We start from the raw sequence: 19,056 nt of genomic DNA, 5'->3' as shown, positions 1-19,056 counted from the left end.
AACTCCCCAAAAAAGGAATAAATCACATGGCGTGTGGAACAAAGACAACACTTCGAACATGTATAAATGAAGAAACCTGGCAGCTTTCTTTTTACTCATGTATAACTATTTTTATTATGCGCAGTAGCTTCGAAAATATGATTTTCTGAAATAGGATCCAACAGTTGTGTTCACCTTATATTTTGACAGTGGCGAGATTTCGTTAAAATCATTAATAGCAAGTTTTTTCATTGTTCCGTACAGAAAAACTTCTCACCGATACTGGCCAGAAAAAATGTTTATGGTTTCAACTTCGAAGAAACTAGAACTTAAACATTTTTGTACAAATCTGAAATGAATAAAGAAGTTAATGAACATTTTGCTATTTAAAGAATCAAAACTGAATGTTGTTCTGAGGACAAATAACTCCGTACGATAACTAAAACACTATATTTCATTTTTATTGCTAAAATAGTTCTACAAATGAAATATAAAAATGATTGTAAATTCGTTATACATATTCAATGCTATAATAGCATGATTTTTACTTGAATCCTCCGTTTTCAAAATTACTTCTTGATGAATCTTGTAATGGAAAAAATATTTTAGTAAAGGATGAGAATGATGTTTAGAATGAAATGCATTTGATCCTAAGGGATGGTTCCAGTTAGATCCCTAGTAGGACAGCAGGGTGGCCCAACGTTGGGGAACGGTTAGAAGAGTTGGCAAATAATTAATGTTTGCCACACTATGTGGTTGTCAATAGTTGGCATCAGCAACATTGGCTCAGCATCGTTTTCACGTTGGGATAAATAACGATAAAATGAAAGTAAAAAAAAGTTTGGTCAACTCGCCAGCAAAACCTTACCGCGGCTTATGTGGTTGGCTACAAAGGGCCGAATATTAGTACGAACAGGTAGCCAACAATTAAACAACAAAATACCAGCCCCACTTAATAAATGTGGTTGACAACAGTTGACAGCAGCAACATTATTAGCCCAGAATAGAGTTCACGTTAGGACAAATATATAACGATGAAAACTGAAAACTTTACAAAGTTTGGCAAACGACTCACTAATAAAACACCAACCTCAACTTATGCGGTAACTTAACAGTGGACCATCATCTTTTTCAGTTAGGATATGAAACAATAAAAATGGAAACACAGGTAGTTTGGACGACAATTAGGCAACAAAATCCCAACCTCAGGTTAATGCAGGAAAACGAGTTGGGTCATGATTGACTCATCTGGAAAAACTTAGTTAACATGTTGTAGGTTCAAATGCGAGAACTTGGTTGGTCCATCGTAGGTAAATTAGTTAAAGAAGCCAATCTGGCAACTGCCCGTTCTAAATCCATAACCATTGTTTTAATTTCAACTTAACAAAAATAATCTACATTCCATGTATTTTCAGCAATTGAAAACAAATCGCTTTGAAATGCGCTTCAGCCAACTATCATTAGATAAGTTTGGTTAGATTTTACAAGCTCGAATTAAGACTTGCACTTACAATTCAGTAATCAAACAAATGCAGCATATGATTAAATCCGCTTAAACTGAACTGTTACACACACCAGTAAAATACGTAAATATAAGACGGAACTCAGTGAATCCATTACTTTAGAGCGTTACATTCAAACGTTCGTTTTAAAAGTATCACCCAACATATACAGCCTGAGTAAAAACTTTAAGGCCAGTATAATTTTCTTTGAAAAAAAGAAAATAAAGCTAAAGGGATTTTAATATTATTGTATTATTAATTATTAACGTTCATTGGTAAGAAATAACACAACAAATAGGATTTGTAAAGCATTCAATAACCAGAAAAGCTGTGATTTATTCAAAGTTAGCATTTCAGTTTGAGTAAAAACTTTAAGGCCACTATTATTTTTAAAAAACTGCAAGTACATATACTGTAATAAATGTCACCTCAGTTAACAAGATTGTGAAAACCCTTCAATTTGCAGTTTTGTGATTAATTTCTTCAAAGTTTTTGTCCTACTTGTGACGATATTGTAAGGTAAGAAATTAACTGTTGAAGAAAGAGGGCAGATTGAAGCTTCTTCTTCAACAAGGATAAGTAGACGTACTATTGCGAAAAAATAGGAAGATCGAAGACTGAAGTCAACATTTTTGTTTGATTTAAACACAATTAGGGTTAAAAAAAACCCGGGAAAACTTAAAGCTTTGTCCTCGCGTCATGGAAGAAGTTTTTAAATTGTTACATTACCTGAAAAGTACTCAACCAGGAAATTTATTAAGACGATAGGTTTAAATGTTTGTCAAAAACGATATGTAACACAATTAGAAGGTGTGGAAATTTTATTAATGCTGCAAAATTGCTTAAACCTCAAATTATTGAAAATGCACAAAATAGAGCGTTTCAACTTTAGCTGGAAATCATGACCTGGGGTAACCAATGAATACAAATAATTTTTTCTAACAAAAAGAAGTGGAGTTTGGATGGACCAAACGGACGGAGGTACTATTGGCATGATTTACGAAAAGAAAAAGAAATATTCTACAAGCGCCAATTAGATGGAGGCTCTGTCAGAACTTGAGAGTGCTTTGCTTACAATGGTGTGTGCTCAGTTGCGTTTGTTTCAGGTAAAATGAACTTACAAGCATATCAAAATGTCCTCCCAAGTCATCTTTTACCAAATGCTGAATTTATTGCTGGAGAAAATTGAAAATATCAGCAAAACAATGCATCTATCCATCCGAGTAATAGTGCAAAAAATAGGCTCCAAGTAAACAAAAATGAAACTTTGAAATGACCAACTAAGTCTCCAGATCTCAACCCAATAGAGAACTTATTGGGTGACTTAGCAAGAAGAGTTTATGCAAAGGAGAGACATTTTACTTTATCAATAGAGCTGAAATCTACCATCGAAGATGAATGGTAAAAAATACAATCCCGAATTTTGTCAAAAACTAGTTCCATTCATGAAAACAAGAATATTTGAAGTAATTTGAAGGAATGCTCCCACACAAGCTTATAAATATTTGAAATTTTGTCCCAATATGCTTTTTTCTATGTTGGCCTTAAAGATTTTACTCAGGTTTAAATATTGATCTGTAATATTTTCTGATAATGAAACACTTACAATTAATTTTTTTTGTCTTTTTTATTTGTATTTAAGGTTAATAATTCCCACTCATATGACTTTTTAATCCTAAGATTAAGGTGTGTCCAATTTCTCAAAAAAATGCACTGGACCTAAAGTTTTTACTCAGACTGTATGTATTGTTAATACTAGGGCTCTCAGTCTCTAACCAAAAAAAAAAAAAAAAAAATGCAGGAGCCCTATGGTTCTCAAAACCTATTTTCACACGAAAATAGTCTGAAATTCGTCAAAAATGGTTAAAATCCACATGAAATCCAAAAGAAGTGCAGGAGCTCAGCTCCCGTGATCTCCTCATAAAATTAGGCCCTTAATACAGATGGGAATGGTTAAAAGATCCGGTTGATTTTTTCAGCGAGTTCATATCAGAAGACACAATCGCTGGTGGCTCCATCTGTTGGAAGCTCGGGTAATCGTAGCGCCAGAATCTTGACGGGTAATTACGACAGTAATCTGCAAAAAGTATAAGAGAATGTTAAGGTTTGCACATTAAAGTGAATGGCACTTTGAATGAATAAACATATAACTATAAAAATTTAGTACGTATATAAATGCACATATACGTTTCAATCTTACTAAATTCATTCAGGGACATCCCGAACTGAAATTTTTGGGAGGGGGAAAATTTTCAATTTGCCGAATGAAACAACGAATATCATGGAATGATGAAATATGAACGTTGTCTCGTTTGGATAAAGAAAGCCACAAAAAGAAATTTTTAATTTTCTTTTTTTTCGCTTAAAGGCCTTCAAAGGACGTTATCTTCTTTGGAAAATAATGGCATGTTTATTCAGTAAGTTTCTGCCCTATATCTAGGGCTAAGGCAGAAATACATCGCCAACTCAGTCAATTCCAGCCGAGGACTGCAGTTTCGTGCTTATTAGCACTCATCAGTCCGGCATAGGAAAGTGACTGAGCTGAAGGTGGAAAACGTCTTAAGGAAACCAAGAGTGCCGAACAAACTGGTAGCTAATACAGAATTAGCACAGACCAGACAGCTGGAATTGACTGAGCTGGCGGTGTATTTTATGTATTTCTGCCTTAGCCCTAGCCATAGGGCGGTAACTTACTGAATATACCTGCCTTGCCTTCAATCTTCGAGTTGAACCGAACTATTGATTCGGTCACTTGTCAGTCACTTTCCTATGCCGGGCTGATGAGTGCTAATAAGCACGAAACTGCAGTCCTCGGCTCTTTCAATGCTTTCTCTTAATTTGCCGAATCGGCAGACTGAATTTTTCAAATAAGGATATTTTTTGGAAGGTCACGGTGGTGACATTCCGTGAACTCCCATTGGGGCGTTCTTGAATATATTATAAAAAAACCTTTTAAAACACTGTTAAAGTGATCTAATTCAGGAGTGTTCTCTATATCACCTACACCTGTTGACCTGATAGTGAAACCCCCGTGCTTTACATAGACAACAACTGACAAAACTTGTAAATACTTAGGAACCAGAATTTTTTTTTGTTGCCAGACAAATTATTTCTCAGAGTTTATGGGAAAATTCAGTGTGACAGAGATTCTCAAAGATGATTATTCTAAAAGAACTTTTCGCCAAAGAATTTTTTCACTCTCCCAGAAAACTAGGCACACGGGAGTTGTCGGCACTGAGACATTTTCTAACATTTGTACAAGAGTACTTCCACATAAGGACGCCCTGAACCAAAACTTTTGGGTGAGCGGAAATTCTCAATTTGTCGAATGGAACTATAATACTACACATTTTGTCGAAGATAAGATAGGGGAGGTGCATTCGGGCACTTAATAATTGCAATGTTGCAGTTATGTCTAAATTTTCCTAATCGTCAGACAAAATTTTTCGAATAAGGAATCTTTTGGGAGGTCACTTTGACCTCCCGTGTCCTCCCATCGGGGAACCTCTGCATTGATTACTATTACAGTCTTCACTTTTTTCGCATGTTTCACCTATCCAAAATGAATATCACTCCTCTAAAAATATTAAACAGTATTCTCACACCTGGAAAAAAATAGATATATCTCTTGATGTAATTTGAGTTCAATTTTTACGTTCATCTGAAAAGAAGAAAAAAAGCTTGGAAGTTATGCGCTGAAAAGAAAAAGTCGATCCATTCCACGATTGCATGTGAGAGTTTCATTCCACATTCGAAATGACAACATAATTATTTTCATCTGTTTAGGGATCAAATTGACAGTACTTGCGAAGTGTTGACAAAGTCAATTTGTGTTGCATAAAAGGCTACTTAATTGCAAAAAGTCATGCAACACTCGAGAGTTCTTGTTACACTGTCCTTTAAGTGGTGGAAAAAAGACATTTTTTTTTTTCAAATACTAAGTCACGATATAACAATTCGATGAGAAGTTGAAAGAGGAGAAAAACCAACAAGGTACTTTATGTTGTTCATCTGCCTTACTCGATGAAATTTTCCAGTTGGAAAGCTTGGATTCGTTTAGAAGGAGTCAACAGAAGACAATGGTTACTAGTCATCATCTATTTAATTAGATAACAACATTGAAACATGTCAAATAACATGACAAAGTATGAGACGTTAAGCATTGAAATCATAACATAACTTCGAAACCTTTTGCATTCATGTCGCTATGATTGAACTTGAAAAGTTATGAATGAAAAGTCCTAGTTAGACTTGTTACATTGACAACGCTTTATTTGTTCTTGAAGTATAATTGTAAAATTCATAGTCCCAAATGCAGACATATCAAAACAAAATGTTAAATCCATTATGTATGGTTCAACCACTTCCGTATTTTTTATTATTTCCGGAGCGTTAACTTCGTTTTTACAATTGTTTATGTTATGACTGCAAAGTCAATGGTCTCTTGAGCTTTTAGTTTCAATGACTATTATAGTCTTTCGCTTAAACTTGCATGCATATCCAAAAAGCTTATTAAACCACATTGATTTTTAATTTAAATTACTTATTTATTTTTGTAAAAAAAAATGCATTAATACTAAAAACTTCATTAATAAAAAAACATTATTGTTCTGAACGTAGAAGCATATTTTAGATTAAAAATATAAAAGTGCACATAAAATGTTAACTGAGCAACAGTAATTATAAAAAATAAGAAAGTTTTTTAATATATATTGAAAGCATACAAATTGCAGCAAGTTAAAACAAAGTATACAACAGCTTAAAAAATAAGGTTATTTTACCGTTAAAATAAATTTTATTTTTAACAACATTTAAAGAGACAATATTATTTCTGAATGCTGGGCATCTAAGGCAGAGATCTGCTTTTTGGGATAAAATGCAATCTGAGTGTGATCCCTCCGCTTCAGAACTATTTTTCACTTCTGGGTTAAATTAAGAATTAGATTAGAAATTCTAAGTCATTTTTTGAAAATCTTTTGTGATTGAAATCTATACATATAATAAAATAAGATGTTTGTGTGTGTGTGTGTGTGTATGTGTGTGTGTGTGTGTGGCGCGCATCCCGGGAAAACGGTAAGGCCTAGAAAGATGAAATTTGGTATACAGGTGTAGTTTTTGCTGAAGTTGTGCACCTCGGGCTTCGATTTTTGATATTTTAATTAGAAAAAAGTTATTTAATGTTTTATGTGATTTTTAGCACTTTTTAGTACTTTTAACCTCACAGACCCCGAACCAATCGCGTCAGACAAATATTTTTGATACTATAGTGTCGGAAATTTAATTTTAAACATGATGAACAAAAAAATTTTGAAGATAGAGCAATTTTTGTATTTTTTACGAATTTTTGAAAAAACCTTTAATTTGCATGTTTTCCTGGGTTTTATTTTTTTCTAATATCATCCTGCGAGAAGTATCAAAGCCTCATTTCTGAAATTTAAGTTGGTAATAGTAAAAACATTTCGCCCTCTTCAGAAGAAAAAAGTTCTTAAAAATACGCAATAGTTTTTTTTTACAATTTTTTTAATGCTGAACACATCATGTCCTTTCACGCATCAGTCGAAAAAAGCGTTCTTCAATCTTTTATGCCTGTGACGTCACTACTTGGGTTTCGATTCGATATTTACGATGGAATCTTAATCGCAAACAATGTTAATCTTTTTTTTTACTTATAGCTTACTTCTACATTTTCTGACGTGATGACCACGTGTTTTCTCGGCAGCGCTTGCTTTTTTTCTTTCCTTTTTTTTTTGTTTTATTTAGGGATTGCATTTATTTCTTTTTCCATCCCCCCCCCCAAGCTGGACCTTTCGCTGTATCTATATTACGTTACATTTCATAGTTGTGCGCATTAATTCAATAAAAACAGCGAGATTTTTTTTTCTTTGTCAAACGCTACTTTTTGCACACTAAGGGGAATTTGAGCTTTTTTTTTTTTGCTCTACTTAAATAAAAAAAAAGCGGTTTTTTGAGTGTTCTTTGTTTTTATTAGGAAATGGGTGAGGAAGTCAAAATAAATAGAGATGGATAAGAAAATGTAGAGATAGATTGTAAAGGTAGATAGCCGCCGAAGGCGGCAATCTTGGCGTAAAAATGTGAATGGCACAAAAAAAAAGATAGAGATGGATTGATTAATACTGCTGCCAAATTTATTTAAACAACCGGCGAAGGCGGCAAACTTGAAGTAAAAAGGTAAATGACAAGTTAGCGAAACAGCCGCCGTAGGTGGCTGCTTTCACATTGGATGTCAATGCCCCCCTCCCTCCCCCACATACATCATGACTTTGAAGAAACAATGCTTTCACATAAAAGTGGAAGTGATTTTTTTATTTTTCGACAAAATTTGCATGAAGAGTACGTCGTTTGTGTCTCCCCTCCCCCTCCTTTAAAAATATTCCAAACGAAGAAACTGGAGACAGATCTAGAAAATATTTTATTCAAATTTTTAATGATATAGATAGATATAGATTGATTGACACCGCCACGAAATTTATTTAAGCAGCCGCCGAAGACGGCAACATTGGCATAAAAAAACGAATGATAATACCGATTTATAGAGAAAAACATTGATTAATGTCGTCGCTAAATTGTTTAAGCAGCCGCCGAGGGCGGCACCCCTGGCGTAAAAAGGCGGACCAGCTGGTCGCCGCAGGCGGCTAGTGATGAATAAAATGATACGTAATTTAGGTAGGACATTGTCACTAAAACAAATAAATGCTACACGCAGCAATACAGGTCTAGGACGTTTTCAAGAGTACTTAAATACTAAATGATATTTTTAGAAAAGGGAAATTTATTTTGGAAAAAGGGAAGTAGACGAAAACTGCAGTAGTCAATTCTATAAAAAACTATATAAGAAGGGAATGGGGAAGTTGGAAGGAAAAATATTGAGAATGTTTTATATTTTGCAATTAAAACAATTACCTGTCATTTTAATGTATTTTGATTTTCTTTCTCCTATGTAGTTTTGTGCTTTTACTCTTGAATTCAAAATACAATTTTTACTGTGTACAGAAGTTAGTTTATGTACTTTGTTTCAATTTATGTGTTACTTTGTTTAATGCGTTCCTTTATTAATTAGGACGCGCTGGATCCTGAATTTGTTAGGAATAATTATGTTCTAATGCATATGATTGCATAGTATTAGTTAGTTTTTATTTATTTTTTTTAATTAAAGTTCAATATTATCAAATAATTTTTTTTCTTTCATAAACCATACTTAAATTAAAATAATAATTTTAAAACATTCATCGAATTATTTAATAAATGCTAAAACCAAATTAAAAATGTTTTTAAGATATTTGGTAAGTAAGTGGTTTCATGAAAATTTTATACAACAAGCACTTTTATTTTTTTATTGTATTTGCGATACAACTAGCAAGATATTTTGCGTAAACCAATGAATCCATGTACAGCAGTGAAAAAAGTGAGTGCAAAACGTAGAGTGATGATTTAGCTTTGATTATGAAAACCACATTATGTACTTTTAAGTTCATGTTTTGCCTGTCACATGGCTCGTATCTGCCACATTTTGTGATAATTTCACATCATAATTTATATCGAAAGCTATTTATCGTTTCAATGTAATTAATGGTTTTTGAGCGTTTTAATGTAATTAATGGTTTTAGAGGAATGTAGACCACCGTAAGAGTTGAATGTCTTACATATATTCAAATCTTTGTGACAGGTAGAGGAAAATTGACGACAATTTAAGTGATCATTAACTGTGCATACATTCAGACGACCAAGACACTTTATGAATAGCAAAAGAATTCTTTAATATTCTTTAGGATTATATGCAGAGTTGTAGTTGGGGATTGGGAGACAGCAAGGAATTGGTAACAGCACGAAAAATGAACGATGTTCTCTGACGTCATTTCCTGTCAAGAGGTTAGAGTTTAGCTGCTCTTATATTTATGAATTTATTTGTAAAAAAAAGCTGTAAACATTAACCTTTTGACATGCAATCAGGAGCGTGCTCAGAAATTTTGGGGCCCGTCACAAATACCTTTTACGGGTCCCCTCCATATTGTTTACCATTACGTCCTTACATATATTTAACCCTTCATTTTAAAAATCTTAGGCCCCCTTCAGGCTCGAGCCAGGCCAACAGGTGTTCCTTCTCCCTCTCTGCGCACGCCCCTGCACGCAAAGACGTCTAGAAATTGTCAAAGAGTGTAATGACATTGGAAATGAATGAAACTTAGGAGGTGTCAAAAAGTCTGTAGTTGCACATGAGATGAATAACGTCTTCGGATGTCATTGTAAAGTTAGCATTCCTGAAAGTGACTTTTTTCAGGAAGTCAATGAGTTAGCCAATAGTTGCGAAATATTCTTTTGGTGAAATAACAGTAATATTAAGACATTGACATAGAGTAACGTCTAAGAGACGTCAAAAAGCTAGTAATCACGCGTTGACACGTGAAATAAATGACGTATTGAAGACGTCATAAAGTCTGTATTGATACATGAAATGAATGACATCTCCAGACGTCGAAATATCTTTAACGGCAAAAGAAAAGGAATGACATATCGGAGACATAAAAATATCTGTAATGTCACAAGAAAATAATTGCGTCTCAAAGGTGTCTGAAAATCTGCAATGGCACACGAAACAAATGACATCTTGGAAACATCATAATGTCTGTAATGGCACAAGAAAAGAATTGCGTCTCAGATACGTCATAATGTCTGCAATGGCACATGAAACGAATAACATCTCAGAAACATCATAGTGTCTGCAATGGCAGATAAAAGGAATAACGTCTAGGACACGTCAAAGAGTCTGTAACGGTACATAAATGACGGCTGGATCACGTCAAGGAGTCTGTGATTGCACATGAAATGAATGGTGCCCCCAGACAACGTTTTAGCTGTTAAGTTAAAGTTATTGTAATATTAGTGTATCTATAAGTGATTTTTCAGTATGTCAAGAGGCAAACTGTCGTTGAATTTCTGGCGAAGACATACATAGTGCACTGAATGCGTCAAATGTGTTAAGTAAATGACAACAAATTTGAACAGCTCTTTAAATTAATTAACAAAGGAGAAAACATAAGAAGTTAACTAGCAGTACTATATGAATGCCTTCAATTGCCAAATCGATTAACTTCACTTTTTAAAAAAAATCATCATTTCTGTTATAATAGCTTTATCAATGCTTAACATGTGAATTCATATTTAGGTTTCGGTTCAGTACATTTCTGACCATGTGATGACCGAAAATGTAACACAAGAGGCCCTATTTACTCCTATGAACAAATCCATCTTTTTCTTAACTACTCTCTACTTTTTGTTTTATGGAGTTAGTCGATTTGGCAAGTGAGGCATCCATTTAATAGTAATTAGTCATAAGCATCTTAACTCAATTATTGTGAAAAGGATGATCAAGTGTTATGGATTTTCATTCGAAATATTTAGTGGAGTTAATAGAGTTATGAGGTGCAATTTATCCCCAAGCAGGGACTAAGGTAAAACTACAAGCATATATTTACAATAATCAGAGATTTTTCCGGATACTGTAATCGTGCTGTAGGTAGTTAGTTTCTTTTAGTGCCAAAGTAACAGTAAATATGAAAGAGCATGCAATGAAAACAGTACCAAAATGGTAAAAATATAGAGAGTTAGTGCATATTAATACCTGATAGTTTACTAAGTAGGGGGTTGGGTTTTGTTAATAGAGTTTAATACCGGGGTTGGCATTCGTCTGCTTTATGAGAGTTCCTTGTCCGCTTCCAGGCAGAATGGCCTGGGGCTGTAGGTGCAGGAAGGACGGAGTGTGGATGACGGAGTGACTGCTGGAGGACAATTCCTGACGAGGCCTGCATAACTGGACTGCTTTCGGAATGAAAACCAGGAGGAAAACAATCAGTGCAGTGCATGAGAGTCCAAGAGCTTCGGCAGGCGCCTCGTACCTGTTTGGAAGAGAAGAGAAAACCTAATTAATTAGTTTCGGTAGTTCATTGCGAAGTACCATTTAGTTGTCACTACTCTCTTTCTCAAGGTACAGTCAGCTCTCTATATCTCGCAGGGCTCAGCTGAAATCTTCCGAGTTATTAGTAGTTCGAGTTATGAGACGATTCCACAGCTTTCTCGAGAGTTAAGGATCCAATGAAAACTTCGAGATAAAGGAATATTTAAGTTATTAGGCTTTGAGTTATCGAGAATTGTCAGTAATTATAAATATGATGATATAATGAAAATAATTTGTATTATAAAATATGAATTACTCACTTAGATTCATTTAATACAGATAAGTACACCCATTCATTTTAGAACAAAATAGACAAACTATTAAGTGAGCTCTTCTGAGCAAAAGAGTGTCAGAAAGGCCTCAATTATTTAAAGCACCAATAAGCAAAGAACTGTAAATGATAAGAATAAAGTTTTGGAGATACCTAATGCAATCATTACGAAAACTATTGTCTAATTTGTGGAAGTTGACAGAGTTCTCCTAACTATTGATGTTATAGCATCAATCGTAAGAGCTGCTATACTACAGCATGATGTCAGTAAAAGTTAAAAGAAAAAAAAACAATGTATGCCTAACCAGGGTTTGAACTTTGCACAAGTTTTACTTGCTTCTTAAAAAATCCATTTGCATCCTTTAGTTTTTCTGTCACATAATTGAAGGATGTTAATAACACATTAGCTACAAATAGGACAACACTTACACCTTTTCAATGACTAAAAATGGCAATATTTTATTCAAAACTTTTAGCCTTCTCCTTATTTGAAATAGGAATCTGGTTTTACAACACGTTGCTCGTGTGCCCACATGCGGTGTATTCGTGCATTGGAGCCACGGTTAATCAGACTTACTGCTCTTGCAATGAACCACAAGTGCCTTCTTTGTCTTCGGTCCTCATTTGTCAGTTTCGTTTTAATCTGAGTATTTTTTTTTAGTCGGATTTTTTTTTTTTAAATCTTTGTATAGGTTTCGTTTTAAATTTACTTTCCTCCAATTTAAGATCATTTTCCACCGTTATATTGGCATTTCTCCTTTCTTTTTATTACTGTTCTACCTTTAACAATTTTTTTTAGGAGGTTGCACTTTTGGGCATCCATCAAAACTTTTCTAAATCGTGCTGTTTACGAGTATCAGCATCTACTGATGATGTAGCCCTCTCTTTCCACAAAACAGATAAGGTTGTTTATTTTTTTGGAGTGATGTGTTCTGAAACAACTTTTGGTACAATTTAAGTCTATAGTGTAGCAGAATTAAGTATAAAAATTATGCTTGCATATATTATAAATGTATACAAATATTTCAGGTTATAGAGCATTGGTGATGGAGAAGGCAGGTCAACGCGTTCCCCGTGACGAATGCCCCAGATCACCAGTTTCCTCTTTAAATGCATTAGGGGTCGTTCATTAATTACGTAAGGGTCTCGAAGAGGAGGGGGATTGGGAAAATCTCTACTACCCTTACTTTTTTTTGGGGGGGGGGGGGTCAAACCCATTCTTACATAATATTTTCATAGTCGATATTTTATATTAGAAATAGCGCTATCAAGTGGTTTGGCACTGATTTTATTTCGGTTGCGTCTGGAAGGTAAAAAACGTATTAGGATGAGCTGTTTTTCATTTTTTTTTACAAATAATAAATAGTGTAAAATATAATAAAAGAATTGCACTATGTGTGGCATGTTTTTTTTTTTTTTCAATAAATATCGTTTCATGCACAAAAAAAAAAAAAAAAAAAAATGTCGAAAAAACATTTAGTCTAGATTCTAACTTTTTAGTAAATATTTCTTTACCCAAAAAGTTTAAATATAGCTACTACTAAAGTTAAATTGTTTTGTGAATTTAATAACGATTCCAGTGATAGAAGACTCGGTATTTTATTATTTTGAGAATCGAAAGGGAATCTTACGTAAGATAAGGAGGGAGGGTTTGAAAAATCTTACGTACCCTTACATGGGAGGAGGGGGGGGGGGAATTGCCAAAATCATCATTATGTAATTAATGAATTGCGCATACGACACAACGTTTACCAAATGCTACCTAAAATTACATAAAAAATAAATTATATCGATGAATGTATGTAAACTACCTACAAAAGTACAGTTTGTATCAAAATAAAATCGTCTAAAAAGATAGGAGGAATGACAAGCTAAATTTTTTCCATCGATTCGAGAGTACACTATGTTTGGGGGAGCGGGACATCCAAAATTGCACAATGATAGCAGGAAATCTTAAATTAAAAACTTAATGGTTTGAGTAGCTTTCTAAGTAACAACCAAAATAAGTTGAAACTATATTTGAGGCAAATCTAACCTGAAAGCGTCGTAAGGCTGTGAATAGGATATGCATAGCCTTCACAATGCTGCCAGGTTAGGTTTCCCCGACTATAGCTACTTCTCCTTTGTAGATTAGCTGGAGAGGAAAGTCTGAGGATCTCAATTTTTTTAATGTCACCTTCAAACGATGATGATACCCACAGAGCTGTTTGTGCACAGGGAACACTGAACGTCTTCCCAAAACGTCTTTCTTACATTTCCTGTCGCTCAAGAATAGTTTAGTTTTAAAAATCACCACAAGCATGGTAGTTCAGTTTATTTTCAACTATTCTAACCAACATCTCCTATAACACTGTATGCCTATCACTTCCTCGTTTTTAACATTGAGCAAAAACGATCTCAAAAATGTACGGCCACCTATCGGAGATATTACAAACTAATAACAGAGAATTTATAAATTAACCAATTAAGAATTTAATTTGAACTACTAGGCATCATCGCCATAGCAACGCTATCATTGGATGGCCGCTGGGTGGCACTGTCTACCGGGAAATTACCATATATGGGCAATTTACTTTTTGAGGAAAACGTGGCAGGCTTTAAGGATTAAGGAGACGTTACTCTAATTGACATTATTAAGACTTGCCTTCTATCGAAAATGAGACACAATGAAGTCCAAGCCACCCACAGAATGAGAGAAAAACCGATCGCCACTCCGATGTAGACTGCTTCTTTATTGTTTTCTCTCAGTGTCCGGGCACGAATGGATGCGACGATGACCAGAAACAGCAGAAACATGTCGTACACAAGATACTGGATCTTTTCAACGGGGGTTTTCTCACATACTGGAGAAGTATGACCAGAAACGGATGCCAAGGTGGTGTTTGGTGGCTCGTATATTAGCCATTGTGTGATCACGACAACCTAAAAAGAAGAAGCAACATTTGTTAACCATACCTTAAAAAATATAATTACAGTTTGAACGAAAGAAAAATACTCTAGTAAGACCTGATCAATACAAGGTGATGTCCTGGTAAAATTTGGTGTCCCTATCATAAGAAAATCTGTACATTCTTAAAGTAGTTTCCAAAAAAAAAAAAGGGAGAAACAACGAAATGTGCCCTATTTTGGTGATTATAAAATTGCGATACCTAGATCCACGGACCTGCAGGACCGTACGTTTATATGCATTAGCTCTCCGTACATTAGCTCATTTTTGCAGTAATATTTGAGGATCCCGATACTTCTCTTCAAGTATAGTTCAAAAAAGTACGTAATCGTCAAATCCCTGTATGTATTGCATTCATTGACAATTTAGGAGATAGAAAAAATGTTAAATTTTTTTCTCTCCTTGAGAGCGTTCTCCATTCTCTTTTTCTCCCCTGGTGCTGAGACAACCTCTCTTATGTGTGTATGACATCATCATGACGTCACACCTTCGTTCTAACTTTACAGTTATAAGTAATCTTTGCGACATCTCAACACCAAGCAAAATATTACAAAGATGAGTTTGATTTTAACTAACTATTTTTACGGCACGACCTTTGAGGGTCACAGATGTGGATGAAATTCTGGATTTAGGTCAGTTCGCGCTGAATATGCACCCAGGTAAAGCAGTTGGACTGCATAGGGCCTAGTTCGGTTGTAACCGGGGTGCAAAATTGCTAGCTGAGTCCAGAATAGTTTTTCATTTCAAATTAAACTGTTTTTTAACCCTTTTCTTGCAATTGCATTGCAGTATCAGCCAACTGAATGCATTGACAACACAGAATAAATCCTCCTCCTCCGCTACATTGTACTGACAAGAGACGCTGAATGTATACAGAGGGCAAATACTATGTTAAAGTTTCAAATTCCAATGAAAACGCCATTGCAACTCTGGAATCCTGGCACTTTGTCTGGTTCAGACGGCAAAAACTTGAGGGTCATGAATCTGGATTAACTTCTGGATTTAGGTTAATTCGTACTAGATATGCGCCCATGTAAAAAAAAGTTTAGTGCATAGGCTCTATCTTGGCTTCAAGGAGCGTCTAAATTTGCTTGTTTGGTCCCAGAACTGCATTAGAATTTTCCTTGAAATTTGAAGCTTTGGCACAATATTTGCTCTCCTGACATCTTTCGCATCTCTTGTTAGTACGACGTACGGGAGGGAGGAATTTATTCTATATTGTAAATGCATTTAGTTGGGTGATAATGCATTTTAATAGCAAGAAAAGGATAAAACAAGTTTAATTTCAAAGAAAAAAACCATTGCTTTTCTGAGGCTAAACTAGCAACTTTGGACACTAATGACGGCCGAACTAGGGCCTATGCAGTCAAATCGCTTTACGTGGGTTCATATGTAACGCGAATTGACCTAAACCTAGAATTTTGTCCTGATCCGTGACCTTCAAAGTCGTGCCGTTTGGTGGTAAGAAATATTTTGCACAATATATGTAGTAATGGGAATTTCCATACGAGACGAAATTAGTTTTTATTTTATTTTATTTTAATTTTTTGGTGGTTTGAGGGGGGGGGGGTATATTTGTCTAGTGGTTACAAGTTGGCATTTTTACTTTTTTGTGCAGGAAGGTCATTTGCTAAGATATGTTGAAACATGCAAAATAAACTATTTAAAAAGTTAAAAAAGTAAAAATACATTTTTAAATATCGTATTTTTATTATTTTGTTAACTTTTAACTGTTTAAAAAAATGCCTATAAAGGCAAAAACCTTTGAAGGATCCTCATGAAAGTTAAGACTACTGCTCCTAAAAATTGCTGTCAGAATGAAGGCAAGAGTTCTTAAGTAACGCCAACACTCTAAAATTACCCCCATCCGTAACAAGTGATTGCAGTTCTGATTGCTTTATTTTCAAAATTTAATGTTATATTGTTTATAATGTACCAAAAGCAGCAATATTTCCATCTCTTTTCTAGAATAAAAAGCTTTAAAATACATATTTTCTCTACTTAATATGTCCTGTGCTTACTATTGTTACCTCAATGAGTCAGATCTAACTACTTACATATACCTAATCGTGGGTGCAATAAAAATGTATTGCAATGCATTAAATAGCAAAATACAACATTTTAGCTAATGACTATGATACATACTTTGATTTATTAAAGGTGATTTGAAAAATTCATTATACAATCATGCGTTATAGATCTTCTTTTTCTAATTTGAGACTATTAGATTCCATTATCTAATACCACACGTAGCATGAAATATTTACTACGTATGATATTAGAAAATAGATATCAAATCTACAGCAACCTGCTCTTGAATTCTCTGTATGGTTATAATATGAAAAATCTATATAATTCAAACAACACTATGTTGATATAAGGTAATAACAATAATTGCTTTTTGAAAGAAGGGGAAGACAACATACCTCAACAGCAACGACAAAGAACAAAAGCAGGCCTTGGAATGACGCATTAAAATAAACTCCGTGATGCAGTTTTAGGAGAAAAATACACTTAACCAGAAGAGTACCGTAGACGATTGCATAGGCAATTCCAACTCCAGCCCTAGCAATTCCACAGAACAGCCAATGCGGTTGTGGCACATACGTTAGACCAAGAAGGGAACAAAGCAATAGTCCTAGAAGCAAGATCTGTCCCATAAGCAAATGTCTTCTTCCACCACATGATTTATACAAAACAAATATTTCGAAAATGATGATGGCAGCAATGTTGAACATAGATAAGGCCACGACGGGGATGACCCATGGCTCGTCGCGAAAGTTGAGATAAAATGGAACATCACGTTTAGTGATGTTGCCATCTTCTGTCGTCAAGTTGAAATCTATGGTAATGTTCAATTTTGGAAGCTCTGCAAATGTTGTGTTAAATGTTGTGTCATTTTCAGCCATTGTCTTGATTGCTGGAGCGATCAAAGTGATGGTCTAAGGGTACTCTTGAGTTGGGCAGTGTCTGAAAATACAAAAGAGTATTAGTTTTCTATTTTTGAAGGCAAAATCGGTTTTCTTCATTATTTACATTAATGTAAACCAAACTACGCATCGTTAATGCATATAGTAATTCAATGTCGATACAACTTTAAACTTACAATGGATATTTGATATGTAGAGAAAAAATAAGTTGACGAATTAAATTACATTGTGCGGCAAAAAAAAAAAAAAAAAAAAAGAAAAGTAAAGTAAAACTTAAAAATGAATTTTATGCAAGATGACCCCCTAAGTCCAAATAGGACAATCGTTTTCCCCTGTCACGTCCCACTGTTCAGAAGTGGCACCCACACTTTCTTGAAATTACTTTAGTTCACATTTTGTTCAGTTTTCGACAGCTTTATATTTATTCATTATTCATCATTCATTATTTTTATTTGGAGGAGCATGATATTAACCATTATTATTCTTTTGGGGGCAAAAGTGATAAACATTTCCAAGCATGAGCATTTGTAGGCAAGCTGGGAGACTCGTGGGGCATTCCCCTCTAAAATATTTAAAAAAATCATCAATACCCACATTTTTTTTTCTTAAAGGGGTTTGTTTAAAAAAAGAATATCACTTATTTTTTGGTGTAAAGCTACAGTATCAGACTCAGTCTTATGCGCCATATGTCCGAAAAAAATTCTTCCGTATTAAAAATAAAATCGTTAAAGGAATTTTAGAACCAGTTGCACGCGTAGTAGATCTTCAGCAAAGAATCTTCCCGTGTTATTCAAAATACATTCACAGGTATAGTTAATATTAAAACTGAAATTACGTGTGTTTATAATGTAGCATAAATATGTATTTATATTTCTGAGGATTCACAGCCTCCATTGTTTATCACTACATCAAGAAGTAATATATTGATTTGACCCCTCTCACTCTAGTTTCGAGAAATAATTATATTCACATTTATAAAAAAGTGGGTTTTGTTGTTTTTCGATGCAATATGCAGTGAATATGTACTCTTTGCACCTCCCCCCCCCAAAAAAAAAATAAAATAGTGGACCTTGCAAAAGAAAATTATATCCACAAAAGATAAAAAACGTACGTTTTAAAACTATTCCTGTAAAAAACTACCAAGTGTGTATTAAATTAAGTAATCCTACTTCCTTCGCAAACCATCGATTTTGTAGCTTTACTTATAAAATATTATGTTAGTTTAAAAAGCGAACATTCTATTACAGGGATCACCAGAAAAAAATACCACAGTTAGGTACATTAAAAAGTTATACTATATTAAGCGGGTTATTCTTTTAGCCGATATTCCATTAAACGGGCCGACTGTATTTTACTAAAATGGTCGTTTGAGATTTGTTTTCTCACTGTTAAATATAGAAATATCTTAGAACAACCTCGTGGTTCTTTTTATCTCAAAAAATGGCGACATGCTTGCC

General features: G+C 34.3%; 1 protein-coding gene across 1 annotated transcript in view; it reads right to left on the bottom strand.

Moving 5' to 3' along the window:
- Positions 1–429: 429 nt before the first annotated feature.
- The window catches only part of LOC129220225 (metabotropic glutamate receptor-like), a 66,807-nt gene continuing 48,180 nt past the window's right edge, over positions 430–19,056 (bottom strand). The window contains exons 2-5 of the mRNA XM_054854589.1: positions 17,096–17,639; positions 14,367–14,644; positions 11,169–11,392; positions 430–3,558 (exon numbers count right to left, since the gene is read on the bottom strand). Coding sequence (XP_054710564.1) covers positions 3,416–3,558; positions 11,169–11,392; positions 14,367–14,644; positions 17,096–17,578 — 1,128 coding nt within the window. The 5' untranslated portion in view covers positions 17,579–17,639 and the 3' untranslated portion in view covers positions 430–3,415. The remainder of the gene's footprint in view (positions 3,559–11,168; positions 11,393–14,366; positions 14,645–17,095; positions 17,640–19,056) is intronic.

Source organism: Uloborus diversus, chromosome 4 (assembly GCF_026930045.1).
Source record: "Uloborus diversus isolate 005 chromosome 4, Udiv.v.3.1, whole genome shotgun sequence".
Classification (NCBI taxonomy): domain Eukaryota; kingdom Metazoa; phylum Arthropoda; class Arachnida; order Araneae; family Uloboridae; genus Uloborus; species Uloborus diversus.
Note: the sequence above shows the minus strand (reverse complement) of the source record. Positions and strands in the feature narration are given on the sequence as shown.